The sequence below is a fragment of the Molothrus aeneus genome, chromosome 7 (assembly GCF_037042795.1).
Source record: "Molothrus aeneus isolate 106 chromosome 7, BPBGC_Maene_1.0, whole genome shotgun sequence".
Lineage (NCBI taxonomy): Eukaryota > Metazoa > Chordata > Aves > Passeriformes > Icteridae > Molothrus > Molothrus aeneus.
The window spans coordinates 17,185,960-17,209,722 of NC_089652.1; the positions used below are offsets into that span (position 1 = coordinate 17,185,960).

The 23,763-nt window shown below is 37.1% G+C and overlaps 1 protein-coding gene across 3 annotated transcripts in view; it reads left to right on the forward strand.

The window, feature by feature from the left end:
• The window catches only part of LNPK (lunapark, ER junction formation factor), a 54,336-nt gene extending 31,304 nt beyond the window's left edge, over nt 1-23,032 (forward strand). For 2 of the 3 annotated variants that reach the window (XM_066553358.1, XM_066553361.1), the window contains exons 10-14: nt 1,049-1,154; nt 1,860-1,930; nt 3,227-3,397; nt 10,785-11,044; nt 17,419-23,032. In XM_066553358.1, coding sequence (XP_066409455.1) covers nt 1,049-1,154; nt 1,860-1,930; nt 3,227-3,397; nt 10,785-10,981 — 545 coding nt within the window. In that variant the 3' untranslated portion in view covers nt 10,982-11,044; nt 17,419-23,032. Of the gene's footprint in view, nt 1-1,048; nt 1,155-1,859; nt 1,931-3,226; nt 3,398-10,784; nt 11,746-17,418 lie in introns of those variants that run through there. The other variant, XM_066553359.1, reaches the window with a different exon arrangement.
• The last annotated feature ends 731 nt before the right edge of the window (nt 23,033-23,763 follow it).

Here is a 23,763-nt window from a genome sequence, read left to right on the forward strand (position 1 = left end):
TGTAAAATGTTTCCTCTCTATACTTGGTTACTTGGATGGTTGCATTGGAATGGCTCAGACTGGAGTTTCTTACATTAGGCCTAGCTTATTCTGTTTTAAGGCTGCAAGAGAAAGGAGGCGTAAGAACTCAAAGCTGTATAAATGGAAATTGGTAGTTTGCAGTGGTCTTACACAATGGACTAGATGTTTTAAAACTCTGTGGAAAGAGAAACTTGTGCTGGTGTTCTGGTTTAACTGCTGTATGGAGGGGTGGAAAAGAATCAACCATGGCTCTTACCTGCTCTTTAAGGGGTTTCATTTTGATAGTAGTTTGTTTAACACATGGGAGAAGTAGTATCTTTATGGTGGCCTTCTGGCTTCTTCGATTAAGCATAAATCTAAAAGCATCCAGCTTGTCATTAAATGTGGGATTACCAACATGACAAACAGCTGGACAGGTTTAATGTATAGACTCAATGCACACTGAGAGTATGCTCATGTGGTAATTACACAGAAACCAGGGGCTGTTTCTGTGGTGGCATCTTCATAAAATCTTAGAATGGTTTGGATTTTAAGAGATCTTAAAGATAAAGATAATCTCTTTGAAACCACCATGCCATGGACAAGGCACCTTCCAGCTCACTAGGTTGCCCTGATCTCTAGTTCTTCCACTGTTGCCATTGATTTTAGCAGATTTATTGATGTAAACTGCAAGGGTAGATTTGCAGAGTTGAATGTATATGAAGATAACTTAGTTAATTTGTTCTTTCTTAAAAAGCCTGTATTTGTTAACAATTGAATACTATTCAATTGTTTATTCATTCTTTAGAAATTATAAATTTAATTACATGTCCAAGGTATAAAAATGGAGCAATTTAATAAAATTATAAGCTAAAGGAGCATCAGAACAATTTTGAACTGTTGTGGGTTGAAGATTCTTACAGCTTTCCGAGTGGACTAAGAAATATATCCACATTCAGTAGATGTAATTATTTTGTTACACAGGCACAGTAAAATATAATACATATTTATACAGTGGAAAATAATTTTGATATAATTCATGTTCTAGGTCTTCATCCTCCAGGCCCTCCTTTGGCAAGACCTGTTCTTCCTCGGGAAAGAGGAGTTGTGGATAGAGTTATTGAATATTTGGTTGGTGATGGTCCTCAGAACAGGTAAATGTTCTTTAAGAAATACCTGAACACTTAGGGAAAAGAAAGCTTCTTAACCTTTTTGTTTAAGCCATGTCAGGGTTAAAAGAGTTGTAAATGAACTTGTCCAGAAGTTTCATAATTGAGAAATGGCTTTTTCTCAATGCTTCACTTGAAATATCTTTGTGGGGAAACTGGTAATATTTGGGTAAACCTGACCTCTGTTCTGAGTAATATTATCTCTGTGATACAAAGAAAGAGCTGTGCTCAAGTGGGTGAATGACTTATATTTTGAACTAAAAAAGCAGAAAACATTTGCCTCAGCACTTTAGTTTTATATCTGTTATAAATGTCTTTCAGGTTGCCTTCAGGACTGTCCAAACATATCAGAACTTACCATGTTTACTATGGTTACTTTTAATATTAACTGTATTCTAATGAAATAAAAGCTTAATTTGGATGTTATTTTCTGAAACTGAGGATACTAAAAATATGTTGAACTGTAGTTTAAAGTGTAGCTGAGGCTATTTCACTGTGGTTAAAGCAACTTCAAAAAGTATTATTTAATCTACAGATTTAGTTTGCTTTCAAGGTTAATAATTTCATTGTGGAAATCACCTTTTGGAAGGAAAGGTTTAAGGTATTAGTCAATATGTGAGGTAAAATACATCTCCCTTCAGTGTGCTATTACTTAAAGGTACGTTACTATATATTATTCATGTTTTCTAGGTATGCCCTTATATGTCAGCAATGTTTTTCTCACAATGGTATGGCTTTGAAGGAGGAGTTTGAATACATAGGTAAGAGCTAATCTTTTTTTAGACTGTATTACTTGGCTAATGTTTCATAACAAACGTGCATCATACTTCATTTTGGTTGCAGCTGAGTACTTAGCTGACACTGTGAAGTACCACTTCATGTGGGAACATTTTTTGGTAACTTATTACTCTGTTTTTTAAGATTTACTTCAAGACTTGGAGAAGTACTTTATTGCAACCTTCATGGATTTTATGTGTAGAAGACTATTCAGTAGAAATAAGCTTCCTCCCATACATCCCTGAACATTGCTACTGGCTATGAACGTTTTTCAGAAGGGTTTTATGTTGAGAAACTATCTGACATTAAAGTGTGCCTCTTTTACCAGAACTTAAACTAAATTTTCCTTTGGCAAGAAGATCCTGGGGACGTATTGGAAAAAGAGTGGGAACAAGCCCTAGGGCCCTACATGTGAATTTATGGCTGACAATAACTTAAGACAGACACAGCTCTTTATTGAACACAGATGTTGTATATTGCCTGCTTTCTACCACAAGTGTAAGCCTGATACTTAAGAAACTAAGGATTCTTAGATAAATCTTATATTTCATTTTGTTTTGTTTATTTTTATGAGTAAATATACTGCATTGTAACAATAAGCTAAATGTTTCCTATGAAACCAAAGATAAGTAGTCTATATGTTATCTTAGTTCTTATGAATTCACAACTCAACTGTACCAGAAACTGCCACTTTCCCCCCTTGTCTAGATGAGAGTGGGGAGGACAAAAAGAGTTATTTAAAGTATTAAATGGTACCCAGTACTTCTGCAAAACAAAACTACTTTTTCTTAAGCACCACTGGAACAGAATGCTCCTTAGAAAGCAGAGTGAGACACACCTTATGGAATTCCTAACACTTCCTAACATCAGAGTGTGAGGAAAGTGGTGTCTTAAGGGTAGGGGAAAAAATAATCTGCCAACTTAATTCTTTTGTAGGAAAGAATAGAACATGTGGCAGTAGTGGCACAGATGTGGCAACATCTGGCACTACTGGATTGCATTATTTTGTTTATTGTGGTCAAATCTTTCACAGTGTTGGGCAGTACTTAGTTCAGCAGAGCTGAAAGCAAGCAGGTTTCTAAAAACGAAATGTCTGCTGAATTTATAAAAGGACTTACACAGAACAACTTAGGTAAATTTGGTGGAGGTGCTGTCTGGTACTCACAGTTACTTAGTTAACTCTGATTTTAGTATTTTAAACCATCAGAATATAGTGTAGGAATAAAGGTGAAATGTGAAGTTAATTAGTGAGACTGCTTACTGGCTATGCTTTGTGGTAGCATTTAGATGTGCCTACTGCTTCTTCCTGAATCCTGCAAGAAAAACTCGACCTCAAGCTCCACGACTTCCAGACTTCAGTTTTGAAAAAAGGCAAACTACAGAATTGCGATCTGAAACTGAGCCTCTAGAACCTAGAGAGAGAAGGCCCCAGGAGACTCAACAGACAAAAGGTAAGTACTAATCTCATGAAGTCTGCTCTTTTTCAAAATGTCTAATGAAATTCACTGTCATCTAGCTCTCTGTTGAACTAAGTTTTCTGGTAAGAATGACAACAGCTGAAGTACTCAAACACTGCTCCAGCAGGGTTCCTGGTGAGGTGATCAGTGACCAAAGTCTGTCAGTGTTAAAGGCATTTGGTCAATGCCCTTAACATGCTTTAACTTTTGATCAACCCCCAGTTGGGTGGGCAATTGCTCTAGGTGATTGTTGTTGCTCCATTCTAATTGAAATAGTACAGTTTATTTTGACTTCATAACAAGTGCAGTTTGTATTTTTTTTTCAGTTCTTGTCTCTGCTTCTAGCTTAGGTGGTTGATACTAGTGTCTTCTTTCCTGTACCCTAAAATTTCTTCATATTTGTCATTATTTTGTGCAAATGATGGCATAACAAATTTTTTCACTCTAGTGTTACTGACAAATGGATAGAAAAGGCACTGTAAATTACAGAAATAGTTAAGGAGGGAGTATGTCCCAAAGTAGTTAACTTTCGCTGTGTTTGGCAGGTCATTTGATTGAGGTGTGTTGGAATTTCTGCCTTTGTTCCTTTTGCTCTTTTCCTCAGGGCAGGAAAATCTAGTAAAACTGCCTTGTTTAATTTCAGGTAGTTCAAAGACAAATTGTCAATTTTAATTTAACATAGTTCCTTTTGAGACATTTTATAGTCTACAGATACAGTAGGCATCTGGTGTACAGCCAACAGGAAGATGCAGTGTTTTAAAAGACTCCAGAAATCATAATTTCAGACCAGAGGATCTCCAGTTAGATGTGCTGTTGAGTGCTTGATGGGACTTTGTTAGTTTAAGCAGGGATCCTGGAGGAAAACTATCAGCTAGTGTGCAGCCCTGAGGTTCAGGCTGGAAATACACCAACTGTGGGAAACTGTCAGTGTAATAGAGTGCTTCTGCTTGATTATTTTTAACAGGGAGTACAAAATAACATTGGGTGTTACCTTCTGGCATGAGAAGGCTGCACAAAACCAGTAGGGAAGTCATATTTAATGGTGGCAGTCTCTGGGTATGGTCTCATGAGGGTGCATTGTAGTGAAAACTTGCTTTCTTTTCCTGTACCATAGTGTACTCTTACCTCAGTAAAAGTGCTGTTACTGGCTGAAAGTAAGCCTGAAATCGAATGGATGAAACTGAGACAATGAAAATATCTCATTTGCCCTTAAATCCTGGTGTTATTTTTTTAGCAAGGGGAGGGTAGCTTCTTGAGGGTAGCTTCTACTTTTGAACTTAGGAGATTGTTACAGAAAAAGGCATACTTTGTTACTGGGCTCTTTTTTTAAGTGTGCTTGTTTTCTTCTGTCTGACTCAAGTAGAGAGGTCCTTCAGGAGGGATATTCAACTCTTGGAGGCATGTGCCTCACAGGTTTTTGAATATTATCCATTACTGCAGGTTTTTAGAGAGAGATAAGGAGATGCGCTTGCTAATTAATCTGGTATTATCATTGAAAGAAATTATTATGAACCTATGCCTATAATAGGTCTGAGCTGCTGAGTCTGTCTACAGTTGTAAAAAATGTAAAATCTGAAAAATTACTGTGAGATTGCAATTAACCATTTCAGATGTAGGAATGAAAACTGTGAGATAAGTTGCTTTGTAGGGATGCAGAATTTTATCAAACATTTCAGCAGAAAAATAAGATGGATTTATTGCAGTAAATATGATTTTTACCAATTTACCTTTGACGATGAAAATTACTTGGTTTTTTTCTGATGTAGTCTTGTATTAATGTGCTGCTTTATTTAAAAACAGCAGGAAAAGAAACAGCTGTGAGCTTCATTGTCCAGTTGTCTTTTTCTGATAGGAAGTAGATGGTAAGATTTTGCTCAAGAAGCATAAGAAATAAGTAAGTGGTATACAGACTTTTGGTTTTCAGTGTTAAATAGCAGATATTTTGTGAATATTTATTCTCCAAGATGATACAAACCATTGTTTTGATAATTACTAAGCAGCCAGAAATAGAGTATATCTTAGTACTTTACATAGCTCTGAGAAATGTTGTGTTGATTTAGAGGAGGCCAGTGCCTGCCTGTGACTTATCACAAAGGAATCTCTTCTCAATGAGAAAATATTTTCACTAAATCACGTTTTCCACTGGAACTGTAATATGAAACATAACTGCTTACGTGCAGTTGGGGTTTATTAATAAATGAACACATTCCTTGATTCTAAGTTTTAAGGTATGAAGCTATCATTAAGGTACAGCTCTGGGGAAGGTTTTTGTTCACCACAGTAAAATAGCTGCTGTCATAACAAGAATAGAGGATATGTCTTCACTTACAGATGTAGACAAACATTAACATCAGGAAACCAACTTCACCACAATGCTGGCAACACAGGGGAGTACAACTCTTATCTGTAATTCATTTATGCCATAGCTGTGTAGCTCAAGGAAACGGCAAAATAATGTGATAAAGAAATGCTATAAATATTTTTTATCAGTCAGCTACTTTAGCTAATGGGTAGAGCATGAAGCTGAATCTTTTTTCCAGTTGTGTGCTCATGTAGTGACAGGCATGTTACATGCAACTCCTGTGGATAAGAGTTCTGAAGAATGCTTGTGGAGAGTGCCATTGGCACTGACCTTGGGAATTTTGTTTTAAACCTCTGGAAAATGGAGTCATCAGCTTGTCAGTCTGGTGCAGATTACTGGCACAAACATCATGCTTCCTTATTCAGCAGATTAATCTAGGAAATTTTAGTACCGGAGTGAAGCAATAAACTTCAGCTCTTTTCTTACCTTTCCCATAAATGGCTTGATTTTGATCCCCTCCTCCTCCCATCAAAAGCTAGTTGGTTCTCTTATGTACTTATCTTAAATGTATCAATGTTTGGATCATATTGAAAGAGCCAACAGGAAGCGCGTTTAGCCTCTGGGTTAATTTTGCCTCGCCTTTATATAATACTGTTATGCTGTTCTTGATTCAGGTTTAGCATTTCACAGTATTTTGAAACAAATTTATTTTCACAGTATTTTGAAAAAAAATTAACTGCATCAGTCTTTTGTGTTGAATGTCTGGTGCTGATATTTAGAGGTCTTCATTAGATGAAGATTTGAACTTCAGATTTCACCACAGTGGTGAAACACTTCGTGGACTACTTTATGTGACGTCTCTAGATTTGCATGGAATTCCTTGACCATCTTGCTCAAATATTTTTATGATTACTTAATACTGTCACTTGTAAGGATTCTTGGAATACAGCAACTGCTAGTATGTTTGAAAGGGTTTCCATTATAAAGGGAGGTGCAGAAACTTGGCTTGTTGAACTGAAGGGGTCACAGTAATCATCTCTGCCAGAAATAATGACATTTCAAGTGAGTGCTCATTGTGAGTTCTACCATAAATGGAGTTTGGCTTTGGGCAAGTGTTGCAGAAACCTTTTCTAGCAATAAAACTGGTGGAAGACAAAGGACTAATATGTCTAGAACTCGATTTCTCAAGCAGATTTAAGTCAGATCACCTTGACTTTAATAACTTGTAGACAAATTCTTTTGATTTAAAAATGTATTATGTTTCCAGTCAACCACAGTTCAGTTTTGCTGAACAACATAAGTTGCCTTTTTGGTAGGACATATTCTCTGACTTGTTTCAAAGGCTTCGCAATAGCTTTCTGTGACACCTAAGCCACTAACAGATTACTGTGAGACACGTGTTCTTTAAAGGCACTTCAGACATGTGGCACTATGTGAAAATCTATCTTAAAGGGGAGCTGTGGTAGTGAAGAATACTTGTCCCAAAGCTACTTGAAAGCACAAGCAGCTTTATTTTAGAGCTCTTACACTATTTTATGAATTTCCAGTTAATAGGCATTTTCTACTTAATTTAATAGTGAATGCAGTATTATGATTTTACTGGTTACTCAGTGAAATACTTTCTGCAACAAGAGCAAGGGTGGCTGACTTCTTACAGTGTGAAGTGCATATGCTTTCTAAGTACTAAGCACTAAACAGGAGTGTTGGGGGGAAAAGCTGCTGTAGCCAGGAGCAGGTTTTTAAGGTTGCATTGTTGCAGCTCTTAAATACGCAGCAAGTGTAGGGCTGTGTTTGCTGTTCAGATCATGTGGGTGAAGCTACATTCTTTGGTTAACCGATGAATTAAGTATTCCTCATCAAGAACACTTAAATTTTCTTTTGTCATCTTTTAAAGTTTATTGTCAGAACTTTCACTTGTTGGCTGCTGCTCTTACAAAGACTTTATTCATGCACTATTTAAGTCAGGTTGACTATAGGCAAGCTTTCCGGTAATTGGTGTGTTTAGAATGGAATCGCTATATATTTTTAATGAGGCTGATCATGTTTGTGGTTGGAGTTAGCATCACTTACTCTGAATGCCCTGGCTACTCATTTAGGGGACCTACTCTTTAGTTTCTTGTAACTTTCTCAGACTGCATTATAAGACCAAAATTTTCCATGCAAGTTTGTATTACGAGCGTTTCAAGAGTTTCAATTAGTTTGCCCAAGAACATAGTGAAGGGAAAACTCATAAAATACCTGACAATTTTTGTTCAAATAAGCAGTGTCTCCATACCTTTTAGTAGAATATAAAAATGAGAGCACTGTCCTGTTCTTTTGCATATAGTTAGAATATACATTTCTTCAGGTTTTCTCTTTTCCATTAGAAGCTTCTGCTGATGACTGTGATTGTCCCTGGGTTTTATATCAAAGATGTTATAAATGCTTGGCATCCTTCTGATCAGACTGAGCAAAACAGTTTCTTTACTTTCTTTGATTCAAGCCTGAAGACCAGCAATAAAAGAGTGTAACTCAAGTGTGGAGGGATTGGAGCAGGAAAATGCACAAACTTATTCATAGAATTCGAGGCTGAAGAAAAAATGCAGAGATGAGACAGAAAGAAAACTGACAGTTGGGAGATAAAGATTGAGTACAGACAGAGATGGGATCAAGATGGAAATTAAGGAGCAGGAGGAGAGAGTGGGATGGCTTGGAAAATAACTGGGAACATTAATTTGCTTGGGCAGAAATAGGAGGGTTGAAAAATTTTGTAACAAGAAGCCAGGGCAGGTGTTGAGCAGCCTGTGGTTGAGACAGCAGGGAAAGAATCAGGAGGTGGGTCAGCTACAGACTTGCTAAAATGAAAGATCCAGCCTGAGAAAATGATGGAGAAACTGGGCTGCTCTGAGCAGTCTGAAATGAAGCCTGGAACTTGCTAGGTAGAGGTATGTGTGGAAAGAGGGGTCTTCAGTTCTTGATGACAGATGGCTTTTGTACAAGGTCTGCTGGACAGGGGTGTACAACAGCTCTTCTACTCAGTCATGGGCCAAGAAGCCAGAGCAATGGTTCTAAAACTTTCAGCTCTGCTTGAATTCTGTATCAGCCTGAGGCAGTCTGATTACTTTCAGACTTTTACCCTACATGTTTTGATCAAGGTGAACATGTGGCATTTGACTGACCCTGTTTTCCTGAGAGGTTGGTATTGGGACCAGTGCTGCTTGTTATCTTTTTTGGGAACATGGACCGTGGGCTTGAGCACACTTCAGCAGGTTTGCTGATGATGCTGAGCTGTGTGGTGCAGGCAGGCATTCCATCCAAAAGGACCTTGAGAGGCTGGAGAGGTGGGACTGTGAATCTCATGAAGTTCAACAAGGCCATGTCTAAGGTCCTGCGTCTGGATCAAGGCAATCCCAAGCACAAGTACAGGCTGAGCAGAGAATGAATTGAGAGCAGCCCTGAGGAGAAGGATGTGGGGATGTTGGTTGGCAAGAATCTCAGCATGACCTGGCAATGTGTGATTGCAGCCCAGAGAGCCAACCATGTCCTGCCATTGTATTTGGCATCACTATGTTTAATTTTTTTCCCCTTTCTCTTCATTATTAGGCTGTTCTAATTTTAACCTAGGGGTTTAAGTTTTATTGTGATTCTTCTCCCCATCCCACCAGGGTGGCAGGAGGGTGGGTGGGGGGTAAGCAAGTGTCCAGTCTGCAACCCAGTTGCAGGCTGGGTTAAGCCACAAGAAGTCCCTGGCATGAGGACATTCTCCTTTTGGAGCAAGTCTGGAGGAGGGCCACAAACAGGGTCAGAGGGCTGGAGCACCTGTCCTGTGATGACAGGCTGAGAGGGTTGGAGCTGTACAGCCTGGAGAAGAGAAGGCTTTGGGGAGACCATAGAGTGCCTTCCAGGGTCTAGAGGGGCCTCAGGAAAGCTGGAGAGGGACATGGTCCAAGGGCATGTAGTGATAGGACAAGATAGAAGGGATAGCAACTGAAAGAGTAGGTTTAGATTAGGTATTGGGAAGGTATTTTTCACTGTGAAGAGGGATGAGACACTGTAACAGGCTGCCCAGAGAAGCTGTGGCTGCCCCATCCCTGGTGGAAGTTTTCAAGGCCCAGTTGGATGGGGCTTTGAGCAACTTGGTCTAGGGGAAGGTTAGAATTAGATTGATCTTTAAGGTTGCTGCTAACCCAAACCACTCTATGAAGTTAGAAACATTTGATAAGGCTAACGTTTTTCACCTGTAACTTTGCATCAATTTTGCACACTGTTCCCCTTCACAGTATGTGTTAGTACTGCATATTATTGAGTAATACTTAATAAATCAGCTGCCATCAACAATACCATTCTACAGTACTTTTGTGTCATTTAGTGCAAAACTTTGTTCAGGTTTTCAGTGCTTATGCTTACTTCAAAATATGACTCTTACTTCTCATATGCTACTGGAGTCCTGTTGTGAAGCTAGAATATACTTCTTTAGAGGCAGTACTTAAAATAAATGTTTTTGACCTTAAAAATATGCTGGTTATCAAAGAAACTCCCACCCTAGATGAAGAGTAAGTATACTCACCTCCTGTGCAACCATCCTACACCACCCCAGGGAAGACAGAATATGTAATAATTTTCATTGGCTGGTTTGATATATTTGGTGTTTTCCCCTGATTATCAGACTCCTTATGTTTAAAGTAGTTTCAATCAAGAAGAATGTTTTAGTTTGTGTACAGATTGAACCCTTATAAAAAAAAAGTTCAACAGTTGGTGAAACTGACATTGCCAAAGACAAAGAATTGCTATTGTGTTTTTAACATCTCACTTCAGTACACAAGTTTAGAAGGCTTTTGTTGAGGATGAACATATGCAAGTCATACATAGTATTTTCTTAGTGAGAGCTAAGCTCTTTTCCATAGTATTTTTTCCCTTAAATTTTAATTGTTTTACCTGTGACTGTCTTAGAAAAAATCAAAGTTTTTATGGGTTGAGAACATCATGCAGTTACTAGTCAAAACCTATGCACAATTGCAGAATGTTTCGTTTGCTTTTATAAGAATTTTAGCTGCCTCTTAATTTCTGCAAATGGCTATTTTGTCATTTTTCTTTTCACAGACTCTGAAGATGATGGGGCCCAGCTCGTCGAAACAAATGACACAGATGATAAAGCACCAAGTTCTGAGCATCTAAATGATAAGCTAGCTGAAGAAGTTGAAAAAGAAGAAGCAGAAAACATTTCAACACCCGAAGAGGCTGCTTCAGAGTCTGCTTCAGCTGAACAAAGTGAAGAATCTTTAATAAAAGCAGAATAAAATACTTCAAGTGCCTTCTGTAGCTAGTTTTTAGCTTTGTTCATGCCTGTTGTTACTATTCAGGTGAGCTTTTTTTAATGGTACAACTTAAAAATCTTGCTTGGGCTTAAACTGCCTCAACTGCCACAGTCTGTCAAAGCTATGTGTAGAAGTGGGTATTGTAAATTCAGCATGTCTCTTTAAGTTAACACATAGAATGTGTAGTTGGTTGAAGTCTAACAGTTGTAGCTCTTGTTCAGTTTGCATATTTAAAAACTTCAAAGTACAAGCTTTGCTAAGGGTGACTTACAATTTCACATCTCTTTAGCTGTCACACATTAAGAGCAATTACTGATGGCAATTGACCTAGTAGGTTTGGTCTAGTGAAATTAAGATGCTTTTTAATGCTGCCCTGTTCAAATGGATTGACTACACGTTTAATACACAGATGTTTACAAGCTACAGTGTCATCCGACATTTGACTTAAGCATATGGAAGTGTCAATGCAGTGGTGTTAATATTATTCATTGTCTAACTTCTTGACAGAATTCAGTTAAATGGCACTTGGATAAATGGCATCTCCTTTGGTGTTTGCGTTGCAGATGAACCAGAGGCACCTACATGCAAAACTGTTTTGTGTTTACATGAAATATGAGAAGTCTCTGCACTTGATTGTACTTGAATACAAAGCACTATTTATACCTGTACTATAATGATGAGATATAAGTGAATTTTGTGCCTTTGTGTATTTTGTTAAAGGAAAATAAAGACATCTAGCAGCAATACTTGCTTTGTGATTCCTAAAACTGAAGAGAATTCATGTTCTGCTGTATGCAGCTAATCTACAGTTACTTTGTGCAAGTTCAGAAGGAATGTGCCACCTTAAAAGGAGCATGTCTATTTGTAGCTAAGGTGGCTTTGATAGGATAGAAATAGATCCTCATGAGAAGGGGAAGTGCATGTGCATTTGCCAAAAGGCTTTTCTAACTGTACCTAAAGCTAGTTGATACTATTTAATGATACAATTGCAATGAATATTTGCTGCTGGATTACTGAAAATGTAATTTTTTAAAATTGCACTGCTTTTTAAGATAAGGACATTTGTTACACGTTTCCTGTTAAATGTAACAGCTGCGATCCTGGATTGGACTTTTCTGGTGTCTGTGAGGTACCTAAGTCAATCAGATTTTTTTAGAAATAAATGCTGAACATATGTGACTTGGTTGATTTAGTAATATTTTTGATAAAAGTTTTATTTTATACAGTGTTGTGTACCTCACTACAGGGAGAGGCAAATTTCAAAATAATTTTTAATCTAATGGTTTTTAAGCTGTAAAGATAATAAAACCCCTCAATCTTAGTAGTTTGAGAGTCCTCTACAAGAAAAGCATGTTTCTCAATGTGACCTTAGTATCCATGTCTTTATACAAGACATAATTATTACATGAACAACAGCAATTAATTTTCTTTCTCAACTGCATGCTTTATTTTCTGATTCTTTGGGGGTAGTTTAGAAGCTCAGCCTCGCATCAGTCAGAAACAAGTGTGGTCTGTGTTTAGATTAAGAAGGGATTTTTTTTCTGCTTCACTATATTAATTGCAATTAATATTTTATTTAGCAGTCTTAATAGACAGAATGTAGGCATGTGATTAAAGGAGTACTCATAGGTGTTTGTCTATATTTACATGAACAATTAGCAAATAGGCATTTTATGTGTGACTGTCTTAGTTGGGAATACAAAGAAAACAGTCTCTTTTCAGGACATGTCTTACAGTATGAGTAAAGTACAGGGTACAAAGTGATAGGGGAATTAATTTTTTAATACTTTGAGAGAAGATATTTTAGATTATAGAATTTATTTTAAATGGAAACAATTTTGCCTGAAAGGGGGCAAAGCTTACTTATTTTTTTGTAAGTTGCTAATCTCTACACTGCATTTTGTGCCTCGCTGATTTATCTGCTTAAAGGCTTATTTCTTTGGTGAGAAAACAAATCACAGACCATGTGAGTAATTCAGCACAGTAAATTGTTGGGTATACTTACATTATGAGTGCTAAAAAGAAGTAAAATTTGATATCCTGATCCATCATATGGGAAATGAAGGCATGAATTACTGTCAGTTCAGAACTTAAGGTTACTCTAGGCACAGATATTACTTCCTTTTAAAAATGTGCATCTGAAGTGTCTGGTCTTTTGTTGAGTAATTTCAGGTCTTTCCATGGCAAGCAGTGGCTGAGCTGTAATGCATGTAATATCTATAGAATTGACTGAGAAAACTTGATATTGGACCTACATATTAAAAATGTTTTAGCCTGGAACATGTATATTTTCCCATGTCCTGTTTTTGCCAAAGAAATGGACATTTTTAGGATTTTGGGAGTATGAACTATTCTGTGGAAAAAAAAAAAAGGTATTTGGAGGGGTTGGGGTGGGGAATTATTTCTCACAAAATTCTTAAATGTGACGTGAGAAACTTTCCACAGAAGTGATTGGTACTTTTTGTTTAATATATCACTGAATATATCAAATATATAAAGTAGAGACAGTCAACCTGATGTGAAAACATATACTTTTTAGAATGTGAAAAACCTGCTTTGTGACCTAAAAATAACTACAACCTTTGAGCACAGGAAGATTTAGTTCTAAGTGCATGATAGAATTGTCCTAAAAGACTCTCATACTTAAAAATAAATGTATGAGCAGTCATTTCCATTAACTGCTTCAGAAGGCTTGATGATTATGTAAAGGATGTCCTAGAATTTTGGTAGAGAAAAATCTATTTTTAACTTTCTAATTTTTCAGGGTTTTAAAGCAGCTCTAGTAAATGAGGGCGCACAGGGTTAATCTGTGGGTGAATTCAGGCTCATGATGATACATATGACCATTATGGACTGAGCTGTTCTCATTTTACAGTAAGCATTCACATGTTACTCCTGCCAAGTGTTGGTGCCCAGTCCTGATACGAACATGGGAAGAGGATTCTGTTTCTGCAGCAGTTGCTTCTTGGCTTCTGTGTACTGTAACTGTGGCAATAGTAAAAGGCACCTGTCCAAGAGGAATTGAATCCAAAAATACCTGTAAATGAACAGCACTAACCACACTTACTCCTACCTCCAAGATTTTTTTTGTGTTACAGAGATGACTATGTAGACAAAAAAAGTAGAGCAATTGTCATATTTAATCCAGTTGCAGTTTGACTCTTAAGAATGAGGAAATGGTAGAAAGTAGAGGGAAAAAAATTAAAGAAACGCTGTGGTTCCATATTTTGTTGTCTTCTGACATCTTGGCATGTGCTCAAACCTCAGTTTTTTCAGAAGTACTCAGATTTTTCACAGGACTAGGCTTCTACAATGTTATAGGAGCCCGCTTTCTTTCTGTGGCCAGGATGAAAAGCAAAATTGAGTGGGGTGGTGAAGTAATACTTAGCAAGCTTGTTGATGTAGTGTTTTTATTGACTCTGGAATATTATGAGTAACTGTAGAAATGTCCTTTATTCGCTTATAGTTTATAAACTGGGGAGGAGGTATCTTGGCTGTGTAAAAACTGTCACAAAAGACAAATGAGTGTTCTACTTCAAAATAAATTGAAATGAGGCAATCAGATTTACATTTTACTTTAGAAGTGAGTTAAAAAAGGCAATAGTATTTTGAATTCTAATACTTCTTCTAAAGGAGAACACAATTGATTTTCCTTGGACAATTTGAATTAAAACATTAGGTGGATTCTTGTTATGGTGATTTCTCAAGAAATCTGTTTAGCTTCCATGCAGGAAAGAGATGCTCCCAAGGAATGGAAAATGAAGGTAATGCAAAAGTTGATGGTTTAAAAATGGTCTAGAGATTATCAAAAGCAAGTGACTAGGGGTGGGTATGGTTGCCTTGAAGTTAAGAAGATTGAACCCCATGTGTTACATGAGTAGAAGCCAATGGAAGGACTTAAAGATGAGTGAAACAGTTGGGGGAAAGAAGGGATAGTGTTTTTTTTCTTTTAGAACCAAATCTTAATCAAGAGATAAGAAAGATGAGCTTGAAGAGATTTTTTTCAGAAAATGTGGTAGGATTTGGCTGTTACCACATGACAATACGTAACTCAGGTTACTATCATGTTCCTATGTCAGAAATAATAAGGATGGAATTGACAAGGAATCTTATTTAGAGAATTTTGTTTGCTTTTTAGAGTTAGTTCCAGAATAAGCATATGACAAAAACTTGGTAGAAAAAAGCTGTCTAGCTATTATGAGAGACTTACAAAGTTTTTTAACCTAAAGGCTGGGGAGAAACACTTCTTTGTTGGTATATGGTTCTGAACTTAGCAATGTTTGTGCACTTGTGGTTTTGTGGTGCTGGAGGAGTGAGAAGGCTTGGGGAAACTTTGATTATTCAGTAGGTAAGTCTGCTATTAAAAACTTAACAAAAATTAAAGACTTTTTAAGTCTAAACACATTCAGTACAGGAGTACTGGATGTCAAGGAAGTTTTAAATAAGCTACTTCTCCTTATTTATTCTGCTTCAGGAGTGAGGTTTTGTTAGGTATTCTACCATGAGGAAAACTGTTTATGGGGTAAGGGATGTCCTGTCTGTGAATGCTGCACTAGAACAATACCCTTGAAGATTCATTTTGTGGCTTTGGCAAATAATAATTTGACCAGTTCCCTGAGTGTTCTCAAGCAAAATCTTTAGGCCTTCATTTCCTTCCATGTCTTACAGACTGCTTTAGGCTTTTTTTTTTTTCCCAATCTCTCTTAAGAGGTTCTTTCCTGTCCAGTCATGTGGTTGAAAGTTAATGCCTCAGAAGTCAGCATCTCATGTTTCAGTTCCCTTTTAGAATTGGTAAAATGCAATCCTGTCCAGATTTCTGGTGTAGTGAGCCTCTGAAGGAGACTGTACAGAAAACATATCCTTAATACAGGCTAATTTAAAAAAAGGCTGCAGATACATCAAGTGCAGAGACATTAGGAGGAGAGTAAGTTTTCCAGGAATAAAGACTGGAAGTTTGAAAATTCCTAATAATTTGGGCAAATACCCTTGCAGGAAGGATTAGATTTAAAATGAGAGGGCAATAAAAGATTGCTCCATGACTAGTGGATTGTGTTTGATTGATGGCATGTGATTTCTTATACTTGCTTAAGAATGTATTTAATGGCAGTATATATGCCATATATATGGGTGATGGAGATTTTTGGTGGTTGTCAGAAAGTTTTGATTCACTGACAGGGAAATGTATGTGAAATGATTACTCGTATTTGGCAGTGCTCCTCTCTTCTATAGTGTGGTCTTTAGGTGGAATTCATATGTCTCAGGTTTGTGGAAGGTGTTGAAGGCAAGGAATTACAGCTGGTGGGGTTGACTGGCTCCAGATCCTGGTGTATAGTCATGCACCAATGTTTCTATCAGAGGACAGACTGTAAATTTCCATCAGAAATGTGTCCTAGTTGAGCTTGTCTGGTAGTCTGAAATTCAATGTACTTCCTGCTTTGAATTCTTGGCCTTTGTATGAGAAGAATGGCATCCTGAGTAGGTGGGAATTCTAGCCTTGGGTTTTTACTAGAGGTTTTTTTACACAACATTATCTAAATTGGATAAGCTCCAATGGTGTTTAACAATGGCTACTGCTACCCCCCAGCATTTAAAAAAATAAGAAATGGAGTTGTCCCTTAAGATTGCGAGTCTCAAGGAATTTGACTTCACCATTGCTTTTGATTTGTGGGCCTCTCTGGGGTCTTGTCAGGTCACATTCAATCTTTTCTCTGAAAGAATAATGATTCTGTGATTCTATGAAGAATAAGACCTAGAGAGGTATATGATAGGCAGGATAGTGAGAAGAGCTTTAAAATGAAATGTATTGATTATACAATAATTTGTTCCCAAACCATGGGGTTTTGAGATTAAAGCAAACACTTGAAAGATTCTCAGTAGATTATTTAACTTTGCAACAGTGAAAAATCTAAAGCACTGTATCATAATATAACTTTCAAGGTTGTGTAAAATCAATTTGATCATGACTTAAATTTTTGGGTAGAAGGGGATGTCGTGACCAAGTCTTGTAATACTGGTTATTTCTCACAGTAGTCACTGTGGGAATAAGCCTATTTCAGGACTGCCACTGTAGGTATCTAGCACTGTACTGCTAGGATTTTCAGTGGACAATTACTAATGTTTTTCAGGAGCACCTGAAAGCCTTCATAAGCCTTTGCCACTGTGAAATCATGTATTCTTCTTCTGTTGTGTGACAAAAGTAATTTGCAAAAGGGAGATTGCAACCGCCAGAGAAGAATACATTCAGCAAAATCCCAAGATAATCAGATATAGGAGAAAATAAGGGGTGCAGATACTGGAGAGCTGACAATTTTGGGTGTTCAATTTGTAAATTCAAAGTCATCTCTAAATTTGTAAACTTATATTGAAATAATCATTCTTTCTCTCTCTCTCTCTCCATTTTGCTGCCGCAATGAAAATAGAGAAGCTGGATTTGTAGAAAACTCAAGCAACAAAGACCTTCCAGCTCTTCTCAAGTGGTCTGCCCTCTAATTCCTTGCATCACTTCAAGGAGTTCTGCTCAGTTGATGAAACTTAATTTTTGACTTGTTCAGCACTCAAAAACATTTTACAAAACCACCAAGAAAATTCCTTTTCAAGAAAACTGTTTTGAATTATGTTTTAAAGGAAATGTGAAAGTTATTTCTTTAGGAATGTTTGTACTTGCATTTTTTGTATAGTGAGCTTTTATTTAAACAGGAGTACCTGTATATTTATAGATGCTCTCGTTGTAATAGCCTTGTTGCATTAGTAAAGGGTATGTTTGTTTATGTACTATAAATATTATCTTTAATCAGAAATATTATCTTTAATCATTCTAATCCTAGATGTAGCCTTGACTATACATCACCTGCAGTTGAAATTCCATTAAAATCGATGGCAAAAACAATAATTAGTGTGAATTCTTAGGCTCTAATACAGTTCCTGAAATGTCTGTCTTAGCTTTTCTGCTTGTAATTGAGAAAATATTTGAACTTGTGCTCCCCTTTTGAAATTTACTATTTTACCAAATGAAGCAAATTTTAAAGCATATGAAATGAAATTACATAGCTTGTTATTTGAATATATGCTGTCTTTGCTGTGTATCTAACTTCTTGAGGAAAAAGCTGATAATGAAAAAGCTATTTATTTGCCTGAGCTTAATCGATGATTTGAGGTGATAATTCTGTTTAATAGTTCCTTCTGTGCTGGCTGTACTTAATCAACTTGAGTTTTGTAGTTATCTGGGTGTTTTTGAGGACCTCATATGTTACCAAACAAGGATGAGGGAGCCCTTGCCTCTTTAATGCAGCCCCTGCCCCCCAGTTGGACTGGCATATGTAGGAGAAGAAAGTTGTTCAAGGTTGAGTAGTTTCTGATAGGACCCATTTGTCTGTGCTACAGCCAATTGTGAGAACTCCTGGCTCATGGCATGAGCAGCCAGCTCTCCACCCTCAAAGGTCAGCCTGGCACAGGACTGCAAAATTTTGCGTGTGCTGAAGTAGAGGCAGGAAAACCTGCCTTGACTCAGGATTGAAAATATGTGGCAGCTTCAGAGAGAATTGTGAAGTTGTGAAGGTGCTGACTTTGGCCCACGATTCCACAGATGTTTCAGGGTGGGTATTGCAGCTTTTACTGTATCTAATGGTGATTTATGTCCTTATTCCTCCATTATTGTCCACAATGTACTGCCCTGTGTCACAGGCCTGTATTACCTAGTTTTTTCATACTGTTTCGTTTTCATTAGCACAGCTGCTTTAGCTTGTGATCAGTGTACTGCACCTCATTGATAATCTAAGAGGGTATTAGAGGCACAGAAGTGACACGTAACCCTGTAAGTCTGGCTTGATTGACCCCTTCCAAAACATGGGTTCATTTTTTTTTTTTTTCAAATCCAAGTTAGCCTGCATCCATTTTCACACAGATTCCAGGCAGTTTAAAGGTTGGTCAGATTCGAATATTGCTCTTTCAAATTTGATAATGTATGAGTACAGAACTGTGACCTTTGATACGTAGTAATACATCAACATGACACGAGCAGTAAGTGCAGCAATTACCTTTACTACACTTCAGATTGTGTTTTAGTTCTCATCTTGCATGCAATTATTTCAGGAAAAAAGGAATGCCTTTAAGTTAAATATTTTTTGCAAATAGCATAAGTGCAAAAATTAATCTCTGGGGACTTTCTGATTTACAGGTAAATGTTTTCAAATGAATCTTGGCTTTTAAATTAACATTGTTTTAGTGGTAGAAAGAAGTCTGGTGCCATTGGCTTTTACAATACTTTTATTTTCTGAAAGAGTTTCTTTAAACATTTTTGTTGTGTTCTAATCTAATCTAAATTTCATATTCTAATTTATGGCCAAAGCCTGATCGTGCAGGCAGTTGACATGTCACTGTGTTCATGTTGCTCCCATGATAATACTCATGAGTTGGTTATGTGCATGGTAATAATGCAGGTTTACATGCTTTTAGGTGCCTTTCAGAACATCAGAGCATCTCAGATGTGCATCACATACTGATTTAAGAGGCTGTTTTTAGGTGCCCCAGCAATGTTTCATCTTTTTCCTGAGCAGATCAAAATGCATTTGGTTTATTTCCAGATGTTCTTTCTCACTTGTTGTTATAAATTATTTGGATAATGATAGTGCACAAGAACTACCTGGTAGTGCTATAAAAACACAAATCAGTACTCCTTGCCAAAGAGCATAAGGCCTTGAGAGGACTGATAGCAGTTGTGGTTTCTGTTCTGTGAGCTAAGAATCAGAATAAAATTACTGTGTCGTTCTGAGCAAGCAATTGAATAACCATTGGATGGTGACTCTGTCAGTGTTGTCTGTCACAACCTAAACTCAAAGGGATAATTTGAAGTAGGACTTCATGTTCTTGTAAAATACCTGTCTCCTCAGCAGCCAAGCACTGAGTGGTGTTGGTATGTCAAAGTTAGGCACTGAACTTTAATTCAGGACCTTGGGGAAGTGCTTATTTTGTTCTGTACTGAGGTGAAATCAACACCTTTTGGAATTGCATTCTTTAAACTGTCAAAAGTGTACACCCCTTGTCCCCAAAACCATTTGGTCATTCTGGGGCACAGGAGGCAGCTGAGCCCAGTGCTGATGTGGAATAGGGACTGAAAGCACCACTCCCTTCCCAACCTACCATGAGCAGAGGGTGCTTTTGCTAGGCTGGCTTTGTCTTTTAATTCCTGCCTGTGGGATTAAAAGCCTCACTTGCTGTACATGTGCACTTGTTAAAGATTGATAAAACTGAAAGCTTTTCTAATGCAATGGAAAGAAGGGTGTCTTTTTTTGCTCACTATTTTCTAGCAAGTAGCTATTGTGGTGTTGTTTGTCCCCAGGGAGTAAAATCAAAACAAATTTATTAGATCACCATATAACTTGCTCCTAAGCAAGCTCTTGACCATACAAATTGTTTTGCAAGGCCACAAGGAAGGTGCTACCTGGGGCCAATGTGCAATTGTGGTTTTGCTTTGTCTCTTGTTGCTTTTGCCCTGTGCCACTTAAGGGCACTTGGGCCCTTAATTCCTTTAAAATATGCAAAAAAGAAGAGTTGTTTTTTTACTGCCATTAAATTTTAAATGTTAACAGCCAGTAGTAACTTACATTGGGGAAAAAACCACCCAGTCTACTTTTCTGCAGTGTTTTCCATGAAAAAATGTAAATACTGTATATGTGGAAGTCTTGGGTCTATGCTGCTGACTTTCCAGGTGATGACAGCTCAGTGAGGAAGTTTGTTTTGCAGCTGGGGCTCCATGTTTGTAGAAAGTTCCTTAGGCTGAAAGGCTGCCCTTGTGCAGGTAGGTGACTCTGGGTAGAGAAGTGAATTTGTTACTTGACTACAAGTAATAAGGGGATAACAATGGCAACTACTCATTGCATGTCATTATTTGTTGATTGTTATTTGCTCATGCTGAGTTTATTATTTCTGGTAACAACTTTGGCTTCTTTAGTTTTCTATATTGTATACTATTAACCACTTTTTAAAAAAGAGCTGACAACACTGGTATTCCCCAACAGTAGGATCATTTTTATAGTATCTATAAAATATTTCCTTTCATATTTTAGAGAAGGGGGTGAAGGTAATATTTTTTCCATGATTCATACTATAGCAGTATGACTAGAAGTATTTATTTTTCAGAAATGCTAGGATTTTTGTTTGTTTCAGCTATTTGCCTAGATCTATGTGTTTTTTTGGCTTTTTAAAAAATGGTGAATGATAGCCTGGTTGCAGAATGTATTTTCTTTTTAAGGCTTATCTTAAAAGAAAAGACCTAGCAGGTTGCAATGGTAAAATCCTCCTGGAAGGAATTGGTTGAATTATTGAAGAAATGGTAGGCAGCTGAAATTATGGACACTTAATGGAAAGAACTTGGCTAAGACTGTGCACAACATCTTGTGAATACTCCTGATACATCATAATAAGGCATTATGTTTGTCTAGTCATGAAGTCTGATCTATTTGATTTTAAATCTCAGATTGTGAGATTAATCTCTGATTCTGAGTGAGTGTAATGATTCTGAGAGCTGGAATATTGTTTGCCATTGTGAACAGTACTGGAGGAGTATCAAAATATATAACGTAATAGATGCAATTTTGTTTGATTTTTTTTCCCTAGGCCAATTTAATTTTGATTTATTTGCCTCATTAACCCAGGAATTCAGAAAATTGAATGCTACCTGAGTGAGGTATTATTAACACTAGTGAAATATCTTCAAATTCACTTCATGCTTATAAATTAGTCTTTTGAAAGCATTTTAAAGGCATAATGATGCTGTAGTGAAAATGTACAGCATCATTTAAAAATTGCAAAATGCTTATTTGATTTCAGAAATAAGACTTGGTCACCTGACTTAAATATATACTGATCTATTATTTATGCTTTGAAAATAGAGCTGATAAAAAGCATAAGTGTTCTTGATATTATATTTTGTCATATCTAGCTAAAAAGATTGAAATCCAGAGAAACAATTTTCTGAAGATATGAAATAGTATGCCCTCCTGAACCCCTGGGGAAAATAGCCTCTCTGTTTGCTCAGAATACGAAGCAGTAAAACAGTATAAGTAAAACAGACAGCCCATGTCACATTCCTATTTGTACCGTCTGGAATGATGTTTTAAAAACATTTTCTAGTTATTTTTGATAAATAAATGGCACAAATAACATCTGCAAACCAACCCTGCTGATGTAAGATTTTTCAGATCAGATTTGTTTGTCAGTGAAAGTTCAGAAAATTGCCTTGCAGAACTTAAGTTGTATAACTCCCAAAAATATGCATACCAAATGTGTAAGGATATATTTTGTTGTCTTTTACCCTTCCTTGGAGAAACTAATGCTGATTCTCCATTATCTTTGCTTTTGGGCTTAGAAGGTAGCTTGATAAAAATACGGGATATCAAAAAGCTTAGCTGCTAAACACATGTTTATGAAGTGTTAAATAGCTGTAAGTTCATATTCATAGTGGAGCATCCAGCTGTGTATTTGGAATAGTATGTTGAGGTTAAATCTCTGAGATTTCCCCCTGAGCCAGTATTGCTGCACTGAAAACTTGGCTTAGTGCTTGTAAGATCCTTCCAGAGGTGCTGCTCCCACCTCTGCTCAGGGTGTGTCAAGGACAGATGTGTGTTGTCTGCTGTTGCTCTCTTCAGCTTCTGCCAAAGGCTGCTACGCTGGGGCTGAAGGGAGGGTCCTCCAAATATTGTGGCTTTCAGAAATTCACTCTTCAGTTCAAGGATGCTGCTGCCACTCTAATTTCCATCACTGGCATAATAGCTGAGATGGAAAAACATTCCTTGGGCAGCAGAATTGAGAAATCTGATGTCATGACTCTACCAATGCCTGGTTGCCCAGGACTGGCAAGGAAGGTGTGTCTGTACATCTGCCAGAACATGTGATATGTCCACAGATAAAAGATGCATGTATTTTTTCAATATGTATGTGTTTAATAGTGACCAAACCCCACCCCTACCCCTCCCTTTTTATTTTATTTTTTCAGTCTTTAAAAGATAATGATTTAATAAACTCTTCTCTCTGAGCTTATACTAGGCTGGAATATTACCTGTTATTTTAATACCTGAACAAATGATGGGGTTTACCAGATTACTAACATTTAATTGAGTGATTCTCCCTTCAATGAATGAAAAAAGGCCTGGGTAGGGAGTTTTTGTAAGGATCAGGGGTAGAATTCTAGAAAAGGTAATTTTTGTGTTCTGTTTGCATGTATTCACTATTGTATATAATCATAGTGGGGATAACTGGCATACTGAATAAGCTCAATGTTTGCTTCTCTACAGCAGGTATAAGAAGGAATGAACATGGTAATGCTAAGTTCTAAATCCAAGCACTTCTGATCCACCCAAGATTCATTTCATGTTTTTCTTTAGCAAAAGGCTCAAGTGCCTCAGATCATACAGGATACTTTGTCTACCAATATTTTTCATTTTTAATCACAAGGACAGTGTGTATCAGTCTAAAGGGAATCACCATGTCTTTATTGAACCTGACTTTGTTGCATCAATCACTTCCTCAGAAGTCTTATTCTAATGTGGTGTTTGTCCAAGTAATTATGAATTGAAATATTTTGTATAATTGATAAACAATTAATGGTTTCTGTAATGCCTGGTTGAAAATTCCTTAGCTGTGGGCAATGTGTGTCATTTTGCATGTGAGGTGGAAGGCCAGAATATGTTAGAGAGAAAAAACATTTTTCAGATGTTCACTTACTATCTTTTATGCTTAAAGTTTGCTAGGACTGCAAGTAAATGATTTAA